This window comes from Aedes aegypti, chromosome 1 (assembly GCF_002204515.2).
Source record: "Aedes aegypti strain LVP_AGWG chromosome 1, AaegL5.0 Primary Assembly, whole genome shotgun sequence".
Classification (NCBI taxonomy): Eukaryota; Metazoa; Arthropoda; class Insecta; order Diptera; family Culicidae; genus Aedes; species Aedes aegypti.
This window is the reverse complement of record NC_035107.1, coordinates 1,200,180-1,215,975: the sequence shown is the minus strand read 5'-3', so window position 1 is coordinate 1,215,975 and position 15,796 is coordinate 1,200,180. Positions and strand designations below refer to the sequence as shown.

Here is a 15,796-nt window from a genome sequence, read left to right as displayed (position 1 = left end):
TCTCGATCCTGCATTGGTTGCTGATCGAGTCGGAAGCAGAACCCGTGTGCTTGGTATCGACTGGGACCTTCAGACCGACGAACTGGTGTTTTCCTTGGACTTTCCGAAATTGATTGAAAAGTTCCGAACCGGTGAAAGTGTGCCTACAAAACGACAACTCTTGAAGTTCATGATGGGCATATTCGATCCACTAGGTTTCCTGAGTCCCATCACCATACTCCTGAAGATCATTTTTCAAGAACTGTGGCGATTGCAATCCGGCTGGGATGACGAGATTCCAGATGGATTGGTTCCGAGATGGGTAGAGTGGTTAAATGAAACTGCTAGGCTGAAAGAAATTCGATTGCCGAGATACTATTTTCCGGAGATTCCGTCGTTCGCTGATGCTGAGTTCCATGCCTTTTGTGACGCGAGTGACAAGGCTTTCACTTGTGTAATTTATATGGTTCATCGGCATAAGGATACGTCACATGTTGCCTTGGTTTATGCTAAGTCAAGGGTCGCTCCACTGAAGTCTTCAACTGTGCCACGTCTGGAACTTCAAGGTTGTGTGCTTGCTAGTCAGATGATGAAGACGCTTCAAGACGAGATGAAAATAGAGGTGGCGAAATTGTTCTTCTGGACTGACTCCAAAATTTGCCTGAGTTGGTTGAAGACGAGTCAGAAGCTTACGGCGTATGTCGGATCTCGCATTATGAAGATCAAGGAGAACGGTCACAGCGTTGATTTGTGGCATTGGGTACCATCACAGTTGAACGTTGCCGATCTTGGAACAAAGTCGAGCAAATTTAGTAATATGCAAGAGTGGATGAAAGGTCCGGATTTTCTGCTTCATGTCAGCACCCGCTGGCCCATCGACGGACCGCTTGAATTGACGCCTGCCGAGTTGGTAAATTTTCACTCCGAATTGACTGTCGATGCCACCGCTGCTGATTCGTTGTGCTGCACTGTATCTGAGGAGTACCCTATTGATTTACCCGATATCAGCAATTCTCCGATTTCAATCGACTTATTAGGTCGACAGCTTATTACCTGAGGATGAAAAAGATATTAGCATTACCAAAAAATGAAAAGCCAAAACGTTTATTCATCACTGTGCACGACATGACTGACGCAAGAAATGCATGGTATAGGAAAGTACAGTCGGAGGTGTTTGGAGATGAATTGCGTAGCTTAAAGCAGCCGGGTATGTTAAGAACAGTAGTCGCTTGAAAACCTATTCGCCGTTTATCCACAACGGAATAGTCCGTATGCGAGGACGTGTGCAAGACAACAGTAAGCCGTTTGATGTTAACAACCCCGTCATTCTCCCCGATAATCATCCATTTTCGATGCTACTGATTAGCATGTACCATATCGTTAACGCTCACCAAGGACTTGAAACGATCGTCAATAACATCAAGGAGCGTCATCGCATTCTGAAGATCCGTTCACAGGTGAAGAAGTACACTGCATCCTGCATAAAGTGTCGAGAGCTTCGCTCTCTTCCGACCGTTCCGCAAATGGGTAATCTTCCTCCGGAGCGAACAACACCGTTTGCATTCCCGTTTACCAATACCGGAATAGATTATTTTGGACCGTTGGTTGTTAAGGTTGGACGTCGCTTAGAAAAAAGATGGGTGGTTCTTTTTACGTGTCTGACTTCTAGAGCTATACATCTTGAAGTAGTACCTTCGCTGGACACAAATAGCTGCATTATGGCCATCCGTTGCTTTATGTCAATCCGTGGGTTACCGCAATGCATTATGACAGACAATGGGACAAATTTTACTGGCACAGATCAAGAACTAAAAAGGCTAGTAAAACATTAGATCAACCGCAGATCGAGGATTCGATGAGTGTTAGAGGTGTACAGTGGAAATTCATCCCACCCGGTGCTCCGCACTTTGGAGGGTGTTGGGAGCGGTTAGTGCGCTCTGTAAAAAATGCTCTACGTGCGATGCTTCAAGAAAGACACCCGACAGATTTTGTGCTGCGTACTACATTATGTGAAGTAATGAATACTGTTAACAATAGGCCGTTGACGCACGTTTCGAGTGATCCATTAGACGCTGAACCGTTGACTCCAAATATGCTACTTTTGGGGAGGAACAATTCAATACAATTTGACCATAACTTCGACGAGAGGGACCTAGATTGCCGAGCAGCCTACAAAAATGCTCAAATTTACGCTGATCGTTTCTGGCGTAAATGGTTATCGTCTTACCGTCCAGAACTGATAAGAAGCCGCAAGTGGCCTGATAACAGAAACTACCACGAATATCATGTTGGTGATTTTGTAATGATAGTAGATGAGAATTTACATCGAGGATGCTGGCCGAAAGGAGTTGTCGAGAAGATTTACAAAGGTCCAGATGGAAAAATTAGAACGGTGTCCATGAAGACTTCAAAATCATCGTTCACAAGACCTGTTAGCAAAATTGTATTGCTACAAGCGAACATCTCGTTTCCGGGCTCGGAGAATGTTGCCAACACTGGTAGCAACTAATTATGTTGCTCGGATATCGTTGGCGCCATAGCAACCGGATAATAAATCTAAGTAAGCTGCGGCTGAAAAAAAAGGAGACTGAACGAAAAATTCAAGCGATCAAGACGTGCGAGAAGAAAAACTTATCAAACTAGTTAAAATTAGAAAACTTAATGTTAAATTAGTTCTAATCCTAAATGTTAAATTAGTTAAAAGTACTTTGAAGCATTTCATTTGAGTTTGGCTGGTAAAATCCTACAAATAGTATTTGTAGCAGCTGTAGCAGGTGAGTGCTGACGGTGGCTTTCAATCTGTGGCCATTCCGTTCCGCCGACTGGATTTTACACGAAGTTTGCCGGGACCACTAGTGGTCCCGGCAAACTTCGTCTTGCCATCAAGTAGGCTGTTGAAAAATTGCACGAAATCTCCCATACAAAATGACAGATTAGTTTTCTCCTGTTTTCGTGACTATTCCGAAAGCTTTCCTAGACTTTTTCCCCGCACGAACACGTCGCATCCCCTGTTGAATACAACAGTGGAAGAATTATGCAAATCCGTTGACCCGTTCTCAAGCCATTTCGTGACATACAAACACCATTCCATTTTTATTTATATAGATTACTGCAGTTCTTTACATTCCAAATTCACCCAATATGTAGATTGATTAATATATACATAGAACGAAGTTTCATTTGTAGTAATTTTTATGACTAATACTTGTAGTTTTGAAGTTCCATTTAGGTCACTTTTTGATCACTAGTTTGATCATTTTGGTCACCTAAGTGATTATTATTTTCTGTCAGATGGCTACCAGCCCTGTTGAGGTCAAGATGAGGCGAGTAGATAAAATAAGTGTACTTATTCTGCGCGGCGTGTGAGGTGAGACGAGTCGAATGAGGTGACAATTATTGTCGACTCGCTCCCATCTAATTAGCATTAGTCGTCTCACGTCACCCGCGGCGAGAGCGAGTCGTTTCGACTCACACGTTGCGCAGAATAAACACAAAGATAAGTAGGGTGAAGAATCACTTCCATGATTAACTTTGGCATTGCGGGTTTTTCTAGGCCGAATTGTCTGGAACTTAGCAATAAGAAGCGCTTCAGTACATCTTATTCTTCGTCTTCTTGGCATAACGTCCTCATTGGGACAGAACCTCAGCTTAGTGTCCTTATGAACATTTCTACAGTTATTAACTGAGAGCTTTCTTTGCCAAATTTGGCATTTTCGTACTCGTATATCGTGTGGCAAGTACGATGATACTCAAGGAAATTTCCATTACGAAAAGATCCTGGACCGACCGGGAATCGAACCCAGACACCTTCAGCATGGCTTAGCTTTGTAGACACGGACTCTCATCACTTGGCTAAGGAAGAATGAATATGAGAACTGTAGGGTCAGGCGGGGCAAGATGAGCACCCTAAGGATAAGCGCGATTTAAGCCTACTTAAACGTTCTTATTTTAGTAAATTGGTAAATTGGTAACCATCCTTAGCTTTTACATTATTACTTTGACCTACAACCATTGAAAGTTTTAAAAAGTGATAAATAGTTTTCCAAATAACACGTTAAAAAATAGCTTTTTTATCATCGGTCAAAAAAACTGCGGGGCAAGATGGGCACCCCCATAAAAAGATGCAATTTACTAGAGAAAACTATTATTTTTCAATGCTTGCAATATCCCAAGATATTATCTTTAATATCTGATAATATTTATCGTCAACTAGCTTAGTTTTTAAAACTTTTATCAGAAAATAAATAACTTTTCATAAATTGCTAAGATTTTACTTAAAAAACGATTTAATTTGTTGTTTTTTATATATTTTTTAGAAAAAATTGTTTTGTGCAAAGAAGATACCGTAAGTCAAGCCCACAGCAAAATGTGGTTCTATAATTTCACACTTTTGCTTAATTTTGAACATGGTGCTCATCTTGCCCCAAGAGTGCAAATTTATCAATATAATCAAAACAAATGAAATATTTTTTAAATTTGATAAAAGTTTTGCTCCTGATTATCTACAGAAGATTATTCTATAACTGTACGGCCAAAAACGCATGAATTAATTTGTTTACGCAACAAAAATATCACTTTTAAATGAACAAACCTTATATGAAAAGGTAAATTTTTGGACTTCTATGTATTTTTGACAATATTTACGTTGCGCTGTTGATTTTTTAGCTGAAATTTATGGCCATCATATCGGTAGAAACGACACAAACTAGGGGTGCCCATCTTGCCCCGGGGTGCTCATCTTGCCCCGCATTCCCCTACCTTTCAAAAAACTCCACTTCCATTACATAACCCAGACACTTTAATGATTCACTTTGGCATGGAGGCAGAATTGTCTGAAACCTTGCACTTCGATAGTACGCATATTGTGTTTGTGGCCAAATATGAGCTCAGTAGCTTTTCAAAAACCCGCCTGCCGAAGTCAACCAAAAGTGCTAAGATCCAATTCCCTATTTGCAAATATTTTTGATTGAGAAATTATGTGTTTAATACAATGCTAATCTATATCTGTGGGTTATCAATGACTGTGGGGTGACTTTCACTAATCACGAATGCTCTAAGAAACTACATCATCCCATTCACTCACAGTATCGCGACGTGGAGAACGACCACTTTGGCCGCTCGCACTTCAACTGGACGCTGGACACGGGCACAAACTATCACATCTTGCGGACCGGATGCTATCCCTACATGAAGTACCACTGCACCAAGCGGCCCCACCAAGATCTCAGCGTGGAGGACAACTTTTTCAAGTTTATTAAGGTGATTAATCTGGGGCTGCCTCAGCTGGGGTACGGATTCGCGGCTAGGTTTCTCATCCGTCACGTTGAGTGGGTCGACATGGGAAAAAAGTACGGGAAGGTACCGATTTACTTCCTCTACGAAGAAGACAAAGGATCGGAATATTAGTTAGTGTGAGGTAAAACGAGTTTTAGGTCAAATCTATTGGTTTATCTATCTCCTAGTAACGATAATTCACAAGTTCATTCCTTCTTCGGCTCCGGTGCCGTGGAATCTCCGAACAACGGTTCCGCCTGCATCTTCCAATGCTCAAACACGTATGGCAATCGTTCGCTTGGTTCCGTGCTCCAGTGATGGATTCGGCAGCGAAGTCGGGCCTTCTCCAAGTTATTGATCGTGATCGTGCAGCAGAATTCCTTATTCTGCTTCATCAAATCCGGCCCGGCGATAGGCGTTTCCGGCAGGGTTATCGCCTCCTCAGGAACGTAGAATCCTGCCTTTCGTAGCGAGGCCTTAATATGCCACCGCTCGATGACCCACGGATGATCCTTATTCATCACCACGGCCAGCACTATCTCCTGTAGTTTGTTGACAGTCTACAAATTCAAATTCGAATTAGTTAACCTTCTTTTTGTGGTACCAAAAAGTTACGTTATCTGTGCCTTTGGGATTGTTTATTATACTGATTTTTTGACAAAGTTCTTATCAGACTCCTGAATACATTTCGAATTTACAGCGAATTTGTCCAACAATTCCCTACAAATTTCTTGTAACAAGATCACTAAACTAGATCAAGAATTTCTCCAGGAACTAGCTATGGTCCATGGCATAATACCGAAGACAATCTTTGAAATGATTGGCTATAAAACATGGCGTTTGCTGGAAAAATAGTCTCAATTCAGATACACAGAGCAGATATTTATGTTTATAACTCCAAATTCTCTCTGAACTTTCTATCAATTCAAGGGGGTAGAAGATCTTATAGATATTTCAACAAATAGTTTATAAAATTTTCAAAATTCAAACCGTTTTTGGATTAGTCAGAACAAGTCCATTCGTACAGATTTCGAAAAGTTATCGCAATTTGCATTTGGAGTCAATATGATCTCAAGGCACAGACAACGTACATTTTCAAGAAAATTATTCTAGAGAAATATTGTTAAGATATTCGAAAAAAAAGAAACTTGTAGAAACGTACTAACGTGCAAAACATTTCACAAACTAACAAACAAGTTAAAGCCCTTCAAAGTTCTCTGGGGTCGTATTGACCCCAGAACACAATCAACCGTCTACCACCCCATTCGATCTTACCCGCTGTGCGTACGCCGAGCTGTGCAATTCCTTTTCCCTATCCTCCTGGGCCGAGGCATATTTGGCCACTGCTTCCGGCGTTTTATACACGGCCAATCCCGGCAGCAGCAATTTGTTGTAGGCGACGTGAGGTTTCAGCGAAACAACGTCCCCCTTGGAACCGATTCCTTCCACGAAACTGGTCAGCACCACTTCCAGGTTCGGCTTCTTCTTGACGGTGGTGTCTTCGACTAGATCGTACACGTAATGTCGGCCCAGCAGCTTGCCCGGCTTCTGATTTTTCTTGTACAGGTTCGGCGGATTTCGGCGCTTCAGGACGAAGGTGTTCTGCTCCAGCCATGGGGAGGGGGAGAGGAAAGTGTTGCGTAAATTGGTTTTCGTTGCGGAGGATATCTTTTAATCGAATCTGGTGGAACTTACCCGTGTTTGCTGGTTCAGAACACGAGCTGCCGAGCATAAGCTAATGCCCGAGAATGCTTTCGATAAGCTGGACAACATTTTCCAAAGGGAATTCAAACAAAAAATACTCTTGCTGAACACGTTCTGGTTCAGTATTTTGCCGCAGATAAAGATGCTTTGCAACGTTGGGCGAGTTGTCAAATTTAGCTACGATACATTTTTACTTCTGTTTTGCTACAAACGAACTACACTGAACTATTTTCACACATTTCACATAACCACACTGAAATGAATAGAGGTCCCCAAGCAAACTGCCACGAACACCAACGCACAAACAATCTTACAGAAGTCGATTTCCTCAGAATGAAAACGTATCGATGTTTGTTTGACGTCATTGAGCTTTCGGCCAACGGCAGGCCAACAAGGAAGTGGTTGTTTTGCAGCAATTCTGTTTATACCCGAATAAATATCAACCATAACCGTACTGTTTCTCATATTGTTCTGAACCATTAAAGACAATTTCTAAACAATTTCGTAAAACATCGAAAAAAACAATAAACCAACTGTACGGGAAACGGTTTTAACAATCTGCGAAATTGTGATTGGTCAAATCACAATATGGGTACTAGGCGGTTAAGTTATGTCACCATTTAAAATCGCCAATTTCTCCGAACAAAATTTTTCATAAACAATTTGCCAAATGATGGACTTACTATCCACATTTTGCCTTATCCACAGTAAGGGATACACTTTTAAAATGGTTGAACTATAACATTGAATTACATTTTTAGCGTATGAGTAATTGTTGGTTTACGGTGCGTTATAGTCCTTAAACCGTTTAGGGAATTGTTCACTTATGTGTTTACCGTATGGAAAAAATGTATTTCTTCTTACTTGAAAATAAATCAAAACAAGTGTCAAAATTTTACATATTTTAATATATTTCGTGAAATAACATGCACTCTCTTTTCACTTTTTTGCACTTGATTGTAAGATATAAATTCATTTTGGGCTTCCTGGAACTTGGCAGTATCCGCGCCATCGAAGGTATTAATTCTGAAAACACCGAAGAAAGATAAATCTCGATTACTTTTTCAAATCGACGTAAGTAACTTTTATACGGTTTTGAGAAAATTAATCAGGAAAAATCACAATCTATCTTCTAAAACTGTTTTAAATTGAATCATTTTTTTAACATTTTTTTGCCGTGTACTTCGCTCAAATTTTGTATACACTCAGCTCACGTTCAAAAACTAGGTAGTTTCTATAATTTCCCACAAAAATAATTATAAGAAAATGATAAGCCGTTTCATTCAGTTACTTTCGACGTTTTTCTACCAGTGTAAAATCGGCTCAAGTAGTGTTTTGTTTTGATTCGTGGTTAAGTCACTTTGTCTCTCCATACAGCGGGGCGGCGAAAGTAGTGGTTAGGTTGCGAAAGTTGAAAATGTTACTTTCGTCGTTTTGTAAATCCGGAAATCAAACGTTCTGAAAGTGAAAAGTTGAGTTGGTACAGAGCGGTACGTGTAGAATTCCGCCTGATTAACACGTAGGATCGATAAAGTAAGTTTGTATACTTTTTTGACTTGAGTCTGTATGAATAAGTTTTCGAGAAATATATCAAAAACTTATTGTTGTATAATTGGGTCCTAAAATTTTTAATGAAATCTTGTTTTTATGTAATAACACGAAAAAGCATGGTACTGTAACTACTTTAGCAATTTTTCCCGCTCAAATAATGGCTATATCATGTTTAAACTTAAATTTAAAAATTTGGTCCATAAATGAACCTTGACACTTTTGATCATGTTTGACGTTCGCTTAGTCGACAAAAACACCACAGGGGTTTTAGTTCGACCACTGGGGTTGTTCCTATCTGACATTTCGTAAGGGACACGGAAAACAAAATACACCCAAAATTTGAGTTTAAGCCAAAGTATGTGACAAAATCTAAAAAAATGTTTTTTGGGCTTAAACCAACGGAAAACATTAGAAAATTGAGTAAACATGTGTTTTTGGCCTAAACTTAAGCGTTTGGCACAAAAATTGGGACAGGGCTTTAGGACCCTATTAGGAACACTAATTGATAATGACACTTACCAAACAATTACATACGATCTTAGTATCTAAAGATCGCAAGGAGGAATTGTTGTTCAATGTTTTTCTTCCGGCGGCTGCTGCCTAGGACGTCGGAGTAATGTGGTAGTGCCGTTGGGTAGTGGACGCTTGCTGTATGATGTACCAGTTTAATTAATATTATTTTGGTGTCATCCTTCAATTGCCCTTCAGGCAATGAGTTCTAAAAAGTGTATTACCACTGTGTTAACGGGTGAAGAAAAGTGAAGTGTCTCTGACCCGTCTAAATAGAAATATAGTGAAAGCAATATTTCTAGTTTGTGAAGCGCAACTTCGTCATTTAGTGCAATAGCTAATTTCTACCTCACACGTAGAAAGTGCGGCACCTTACTTGTATATGAGAACATCTCATCTTATTTCACTTATAAGGGTAGTTAGCTTGACCTGAGTTATCTTCAATGTGCTAGTGTAACTCATTTATTTCGGGCTCTGTTATAGCCGTGTGTAAAAACTACAGCCCGATGGAGCAACTTAGTTCTGTACGCAGCTGGCTGTGATGGGGCAGCTGAAGTACAAAACTATGCGCTCAACAATGTATCTCCTATTGACACTACCTACCTACAGGGTAGCGTGCATCTGTGGGGGTATATGGTACATCAATATAACCGTGCGAACGAAAGTATTGTTGATTGATTAGCCTCTTTTTGAGAGTGGAAGAGTGGAATTATTTTTATGATCACTTGTTTGAATGGGGTATCTTTCGGGTGCATGACATTATGTGCGTCGGTAAAATATCCCTGTATTACAAATTGTTCACTATTTGGTATTTCCACTAAAATAACATAAAGCTGTATATGTTCATGGGAAACGTATGACAGTAAATGTTCGTCGTTTGGTTGGAATACAGCGTTATGATTTATTGCATGTATTGCAAACTAAATTTTTCTCTACATGAGAGTATAAGAGTGCATTATAATTTTTGAGCTTCTTGTACTACGTGGGGTATTTAAAGGTGTATGGCAAAATGTGCGCCTTGACTTTATCCCTGTAGTGCAATTCGTTTATGATTTTGTATAGACTCTTTGCTATAGCTTTTGGCGTTCAATTTTTCGCCAACAGTTTTTTGTTGGTTCAACAACAATTATAATTAGACGATCAGAAGTAGGCAAATTTTTTTTTTCTGACTCTGGACGTTTGATAATTTTGACTTTGCGATTATATTAGTTTTGGTATAATAGCTGAGCTTTTAGCTAAATCCTTTAGTAGTTCCGTGCAGCATTCAGTGAGTTCTTCTAAAGCATTTACTGGACGTGCTAAAGGAGAAATACTGCATGTTGGAAAAGAACTACAATGTGTGAAGCCCTTGGCCACGAATAGTGGTGATCTTAGTTTAGCCGCCAAAGGCAAAAACTATGCGAAAACCCAGAGAGATAAATACCGCAAAGCTGCTTTGTTCGGTATAATCTCTGTTTGGTAAAACTAGCAGTTCAAGAACTTCATTGCGTTTGCAAATAAGGCTTAAAAAGCATATTTTATGAATGCGATGAATGATGAACTGATGAAGGATTTAAACGTCTTGCAATATCATACGGCACCTAATTCATTAATCTTATCATTCATCGATTTTGAGCTCAGACTTGGAAAATCTGGTTTCAACTGGAAACCAGGAAAGCCAAGACTGGCTCAAATGAAGTTTGCTAATAATAAATGAAAAGGTGCCATTTGATTACAAATTCATTAATAAATTTATTATCTTCACCAGTGCAGTATTTGCTGCATTTGCTGTTGAAGATTTAAATCAAAACGGTGTCTAATCGTATGGTTTCCCATAATTCAGCTGTTTTGGAAACTTCAGAAGGATTAAAAAGACACATATACTGAAAAGGACAGCTCCGTTTTTTTTCAGTATTTGTGATTGTTATTCAATCCTCCTTTAAGGACGAAACTTTTTGATAAACTACGGGTTTTCATATAGTTTCTTGTCGTGTTCTCTGAAATAGTACAGGTTCTCGTACTCTCGGGCAAAGCATCTTCTGCTGTGGTAGATTATGTAACGTCATCATAGAGTGTGAGAATTTGTTTAGAAATCATTTTCAGTATCCCTCCGGGGGTGCAGAAGTGAAATTTGATGCTCATCAATTCTTACAAGCATCCTTCCAGGGTGTTTGTATGAATCTAATCATCCCTTACAAGTTTCCTTTCCTTTCTCCTTGTTTTCCTAGTCCTTTTCCCATCGGGTAAGTGATGAATGGCTATGACGTGCGAGGCACAAATCTCCCATTTGTAGGGGAACGTGCCGCCTGAGCCCAAATTCTGATTCTGATTCTGATAGGACCCTATTAGGAACACTAATTGATAATGACACTTACCAAACAATTACATACGATCTTAGTATCTAAAGATCGCAAGGAGGAATTGTTGTTCAATGTTTTTCTTCCGGCGGCTGCTGCCTAGGACGTCGGTGGAAAATGTTTCCATTCTCCCATGGATATTTTTCACTTTCACCTTTGTGAAGCTTCTTCGTTGACAGCTTTAGTGGTAATAATCTGCACCAGAAGCATGGCCTGCTTATACACATCCAGATCTACCACATCTCCTTTTGTTTAACACAAGTTGTGCTTTTTCCGTATTGATCGAAGCAATTTATACAGCAGATAATTGAAGCAACAATGTTTCACCTACCGTCGGACGGTATTTACAACATCGGTGAACTGTGTTCAAGATCTTTTGCATCACGTATCGCAAAGTATTTCAAAAAGTTACTCAACTTTTGAATCAACTCATTTACTTATATTGTCATGCTTTTGTTTTTGAGCCAAACCGATTGCATCCGCTGCTTCGGATGATTTTCCCAAGACCTAACCGTTCTGATTATATTTGTTTTTAAAACGCCTCCACGTGAGGCGAGCGTTCACATTTTTGCCGAATATTACGGATCGTACCCGTCACCCTTGTAGGCGAGCATTAGACTTTCCACCAAACCCAACAGTTCGGAACTGTTGCTTCGGCTGTTCCCTTCAAAGGCGAGCATTCCAGATTCCTCTGAGCCCAACAGATTGTGTTCATTGCTATGACTGCTGCTTCCTTCTAAGGCAAGCATTTCCGCTGGACCCGACAGTTCGAAACTGTCGCTGCGGCAGCTCCCTTCTAAGGCGAGCATTTCAGTATTGACCGGACTCAACGGATCGTATCCGCACCGGTTGCCCCCTTCTAAGGCGAGCACTCTGTTTCCTTTTCTGCCGGACCCGACAGTTCGTAACTGTCGCTACGGCTGCTCCCTTCTAAGGCGAGCCATTTATTGCTATAAGTTCCCTTTTAAGGTGAACTTATTTTTCGACAGCCTGACCCGACGGATCGAATCCGCCGCTAAGGCAACTTCCCTTCTAAGGTGAAGTTTTTTTTTTTTTAAGAACCTACTTACACATAGCGCCTTTTTACTTTGAAGCGAACATCATAGTAGAAGAATTTGGTGTCGTCAAATGAAGGAATTCTCGTTTGCAATATACATCGTAATGGTCCAAACTGCTGCTGTTTTCTTCACTTACTCTCTTCCCCGCTGTATAATCCAAGATATAATCCTAAATCTGATGGCCATCGCAAACGAAACTGGGTTCACTCGTCGCCAATGTGAAGCTTCTTCGTTGACAGCTTTAGTGGTAATAATCTGCACCAGAAGCATGGCCTGCTTATACACATCCAGATCTACCACAACCTTGTTCTCCAGCTAACTAGCTAACTGCGAACCACACTTGTAATGGCCCGCTACTCAATTAAAGGATTGTTTCACTTTTCAACAGATTTTTAGTTGATTTTTCCGTCACTTTCGGTTGAAATAAACAAGGCAATATGCAGCTGTCAGTACAACGGTATGAAAATGAATAAGCTGCCGCTAGCACTAGATCGCTCACTAACACCAATGTGTGGAACAGTTTGTCAAACTGTTGAACGTACGGTGTTATATAGTACAATTCATACGTGTGTGTGTATGTTTCGTAATAGGAATTGCAACAATTTCACAAAAGGTAATGTTACATTGGAACCATTTATCATAATCCTTCATCTTTATAACATTTCACAATTTCTGAACAGTTTGATATATTACCATTATTTGATATAGATTAGTCAAACTGTTCATTACAGTATACAGCTTTCAATTTCATATTGTTCAACATAAAAGCAACAATTTGCGATGCATTAACCATACCAGTAAGAGTGAATGTATTGTTTGCAATGTAAACCAAAATGTATTTTTCTATGCGGGTATTTGGATTCTCACAGCAAACAAAAGCAATGTTGTGACAGTTCTCACAGCAAACAAAGAAAATTTTGTCAACATTGCACTACTACGCAGGCAACTGGATTGGTCTATGGACCGATGCACGAGTTCACTATCTGACGTTTGAGCGGTGCCTTGTTATTTACGTGACCATGGCAACAAGTGAATTCGGCACCGCTCAAACGTCAAATTAGTGAACTCGTGCATTGATCCATGGACCAATGCACGAGTTCACTTCTTGACGTTTTAGCGGTGCCGTGTGATTTAGGTGTCCATGGAAACCAGTGAATTCGGCACCGCTCAAACGTCAAAATCCTGAACTCGTGCATGGATCAATAGGCCTATTCACATGACGTCTCGAATCAGCTGATCGGGAAGCACTTTGACAGTTCTTCTATGAAAATGACAGGCTCGTGTTAGCACCGGTCCTCCACCGATGTAAACAAATGCATAGACGAATCTGTCACATGAAAAGGCCTATTGCATTGTAAGCCAAACGTTGTTTAAGTATGGACCTATGCACGGGTTCATTATTTGACGTTTTAGTGGTGCCGTGTTATTTATGTCACCATGGAAACTAGTGAATTCGGCACCGCTCAAACGTCAAATTAGTGAACTTGTGCATCGGTCCATTATGGATCCGACAGAAATAAGGAGCAACATATTTTTTAAAAATAGCCAGGTACTTTGACTCTTGCCCACACAATTGGTCGACATAGTTCTTCTTTATCGATGCGTCAAGCGGTGTTTTTGTTTTGCTCGTATGTTTCGCTTTTAGTTTAATTAAATCCGTATCAGAGGAGAAGAACAATATTACAAATTCGTGAAAATTTGATAGAAATTTTCAATTTAATTTGCGTACAAATCGAAATAGTAACGGAAGCAGCTCCACACAAAATAATACAAAATGCGCCGTCGTGCCGGAGTCGGGGCCATCCAAAAGCAGAAGCTCGAGGCGGAGAAGTATCGCGACAAGGGCACGGAACTGCAGGATTCTCAATTCGAGCAGATGGTGAAACAGATGGACGTCCTGAAGGAGAACCTGGAGGAATTTGCTGCGAAGCACAAGGTGGAGATAAAGAAGAATCCACAGTTCAGGCGACAGTTCCAGGAGATGTGCGCTGCTATTGGGGTGGACCCGTTGGCCTCCGGGAAAGGCTTCTGGAGTGTTTTGGGAATGGGCGATTTCTATTACGAGCTAGCGGTTCAGGTGGTGGAAGTTTGCTTGGCGGCGAACCATAGTACAGGTAGGTGGTTGGGCACCTACCTCTGGATTTCATAATTTATCTTTGGGTTTTACAGGAGGCCTTATGGAATTGAATGAACTGCGGAATCGATTGGTGGCGGCGCGAGGGCGCAAGCAAATCCACCAGGAAATCGTGAACGAAGACATCGTGATGGCCGCAAGAAAGCTGAAGATATTTGGCAACGGTTTCACGGTGTTTCCCGTAGGGGACGGACGATACATGGTTCAGTCGATCCCCGGAGAGTTGAGTCTGCAGGAAACGTCGGTCTTGAGTGCAGCTGCCAATCAGGGTCAGGGATACGTCACTATCTCGATGCTGATGGACAATTTGGGGTGAGTGTAGAATAATCCTCTTCTTGCACGCTTTATTGAGTAACATTTACTTGTTTCAGATGGACTGAATTCCGAGCTCGGCAAGCCATTGAAAAGATTCTGTCCGATGGTTTGGCTTGGGTGGACAATCAAGGGGGAGAGGTGTCCTATTGGTTTCCTAGTTTGTTTCCTGGTCGTGTTGGTTCGAAATCGTGATATATATTAACGTAGAAAAAATCCTATCAAGTGTGTTATAATATTGTATGCCCAGTCACTGTAGTCAACTATCCATTTTGAGTCTATAGTACGACAAGATATGAAGAATGAGCCGTCGCATGATATGCTTTGGTGTCAAGATCGAAATGTCCCCTATGCAAGGTTCCCCCGGGGCACTTGGCGGCGCCATGAGTGGCCAAATCTGTACAAGACTCATTTTCAATTTATAATAGGGTATTTTATGATAAGCTAGGGAGAAAAAAATATTGCGCGACACATTTTGAGTGAATAAATTATTTGAACCCAATTCGGATCCACTACCGGCACCGATTCCGGGTAAATGGTCATATCTTGGTTGTTTCTGGACCGACCTTAATACTTGGCGCACCAATCGCTTCAGAATTTGATCTTCTATCTTCATGTGTAGTAAAATTTGGATTTTTTAGCCGAGAGCTTTGCTAAAAACACGTCATAGTTTTACTGCATAAAACATGCTTCCGGAAATCCGGATTATCATCGGTATCCGGTGGTCATAGTTCATCTCCATGGATGCACCTCAAAACTAGATTAGTTGACCCGTCCATTACTTCTTAAAGAATTGAAATCGGTCAATTTTTGTCAAAGTTACAGCATTCCAAAGTTGGCCCAATTTTTGCAAGTCCCAGTTATTTTGACAACCCCCTGTATATTTATTAAACTAGAACGTTAATCAATCACGGTCTTGTAAAGTCTTTGAATTATTT

The 15,796-nt window shown here is 40.6% G+C and overlaps 3 protein-coding genes and 1 long non-coding RNA gene across 4 annotated transcripts in view; 2 read left to right on the top strand and 2 right to left on the bottom strand.

Annotated features, from left to right (window-relative positions):
* Positions 1-5,417, top strand: part of LOC5574753 (uncharacterized protein C15orf61 homolog) — a 28,833-nt gene extending 23,416 nt beyond the window's left edge. The window contains exon 3 of the mRNA XM_001655267.2: positions 5,065-5,417. Within this exon, the coding sequence (XP_001655317.2) occupies positions 5,065-5,385 (321 nt within the window). The 3' untranslated portion in view covers positions 5,386-5,417. The remainder of the gene's footprint in view (positions 1-5,064) is intronic.
* Positions 5,401-7,138, bottom strand: LOC5574752 (39S ribosomal protein L9, mitochondrial). Its single transcript, XM_001655268.2, has 3 exons — positions 6,949-7,138; positions 6,529-6,855; positions 5,401-5,813 (listed from the first exon to the last, which is right to left on the bottom strand). The coding sequence occupies exons 1-3, from the start codon at positions 7,024-7,026 to the stop codon at positions 5,460-5,462; spliced, it is 759 nt and encodes a 252-aa protein (XP_001655318.1). The 5' UTR covers positions 7,027-7,138; the 3' UTR covers positions 5,401-5,459.
* Positions 7,139-7,937: 799 nt separating this feature from the next.
* Positions 7,938-9,112, bottom strand: LOC110674716. Its single transcript, XR_002499123.1, has 2 exons — positions 9,028-9,112; positions 7,938-7,983 (listed from the first exon to the last, which is right to left on the bottom strand). It is a non-coding gene; the product is annotated as an uncharacterized LOC110674716 (long non-coding RNA).
* Positions 9,113-14,030: 4,918 nt separating this feature from the next.
* LOC5574751 (vacuolar-sorting protein SNF8) lies at positions 14,031-15,164 on the top strand. The gene is made up of 3 exons (XM_001655269.2): positions 14,031-14,526; positions 14,582-14,858; positions 14,918-15,164. Exons 1-3 carry the CDS (start codon positions 14,187-14,189, stop codon positions 15,051-15,053), a joined length of 753 nt encoding a protein of 250 aa, XP_001655319.2. The 5' UTR covers positions 14,031-14,186; the 3' UTR covers positions 15,054-15,164.
* The last annotated feature ends 632 nt before the right edge of the window (positions 15,165-15,796 follow it).

Bases quoted from the DNA above. Each gene is read 5' to 3' on its own strand.
- LOC5574751 (XM_001655269.2), top strand. From the start codon at position 14,187: ATGCGCCGTCGTGCCGGAGTCGGGGCCATCCAAAAGCAGAAGCTCGAG. The intron at 14,527-14,581 runs GTAGGTGGTTGG...TGGGTTTTACAG, and splicing joins GGCGGCGAACCATAGTACAG to GAGGCCTTATGGAATTGAAT. The intron at 14,859-14,917 runs GTGAGTGTAGAA...TACTTGTTTCAG, and splicing joins ATGCTGATGGACAATTTGGG to ATGGACTGAATTCCGAGCTC.
- LOC5574752 (XM_001655268.2), bottom strand. From the start codon at position 7,026: ATGTTGTCCAGCTTATCGAAAGCATTCTCGGGCATTAGCTTATGCTCG. The intron at 6,856-6,948 runs GTAAGTTCCACC...TGGCTGGAGCAG, and splicing joins TTCTGAACCAGCAAACACGG to AACACCTTCGTCCTGAAGCG. The intron at 5,814-6,528 runs GTAAGATCGAAT...TTGAATTTGTAG, and splicing joins GCTCGGCGTACGCACAGCGG to ACTGTCAACAAACTACAGGA.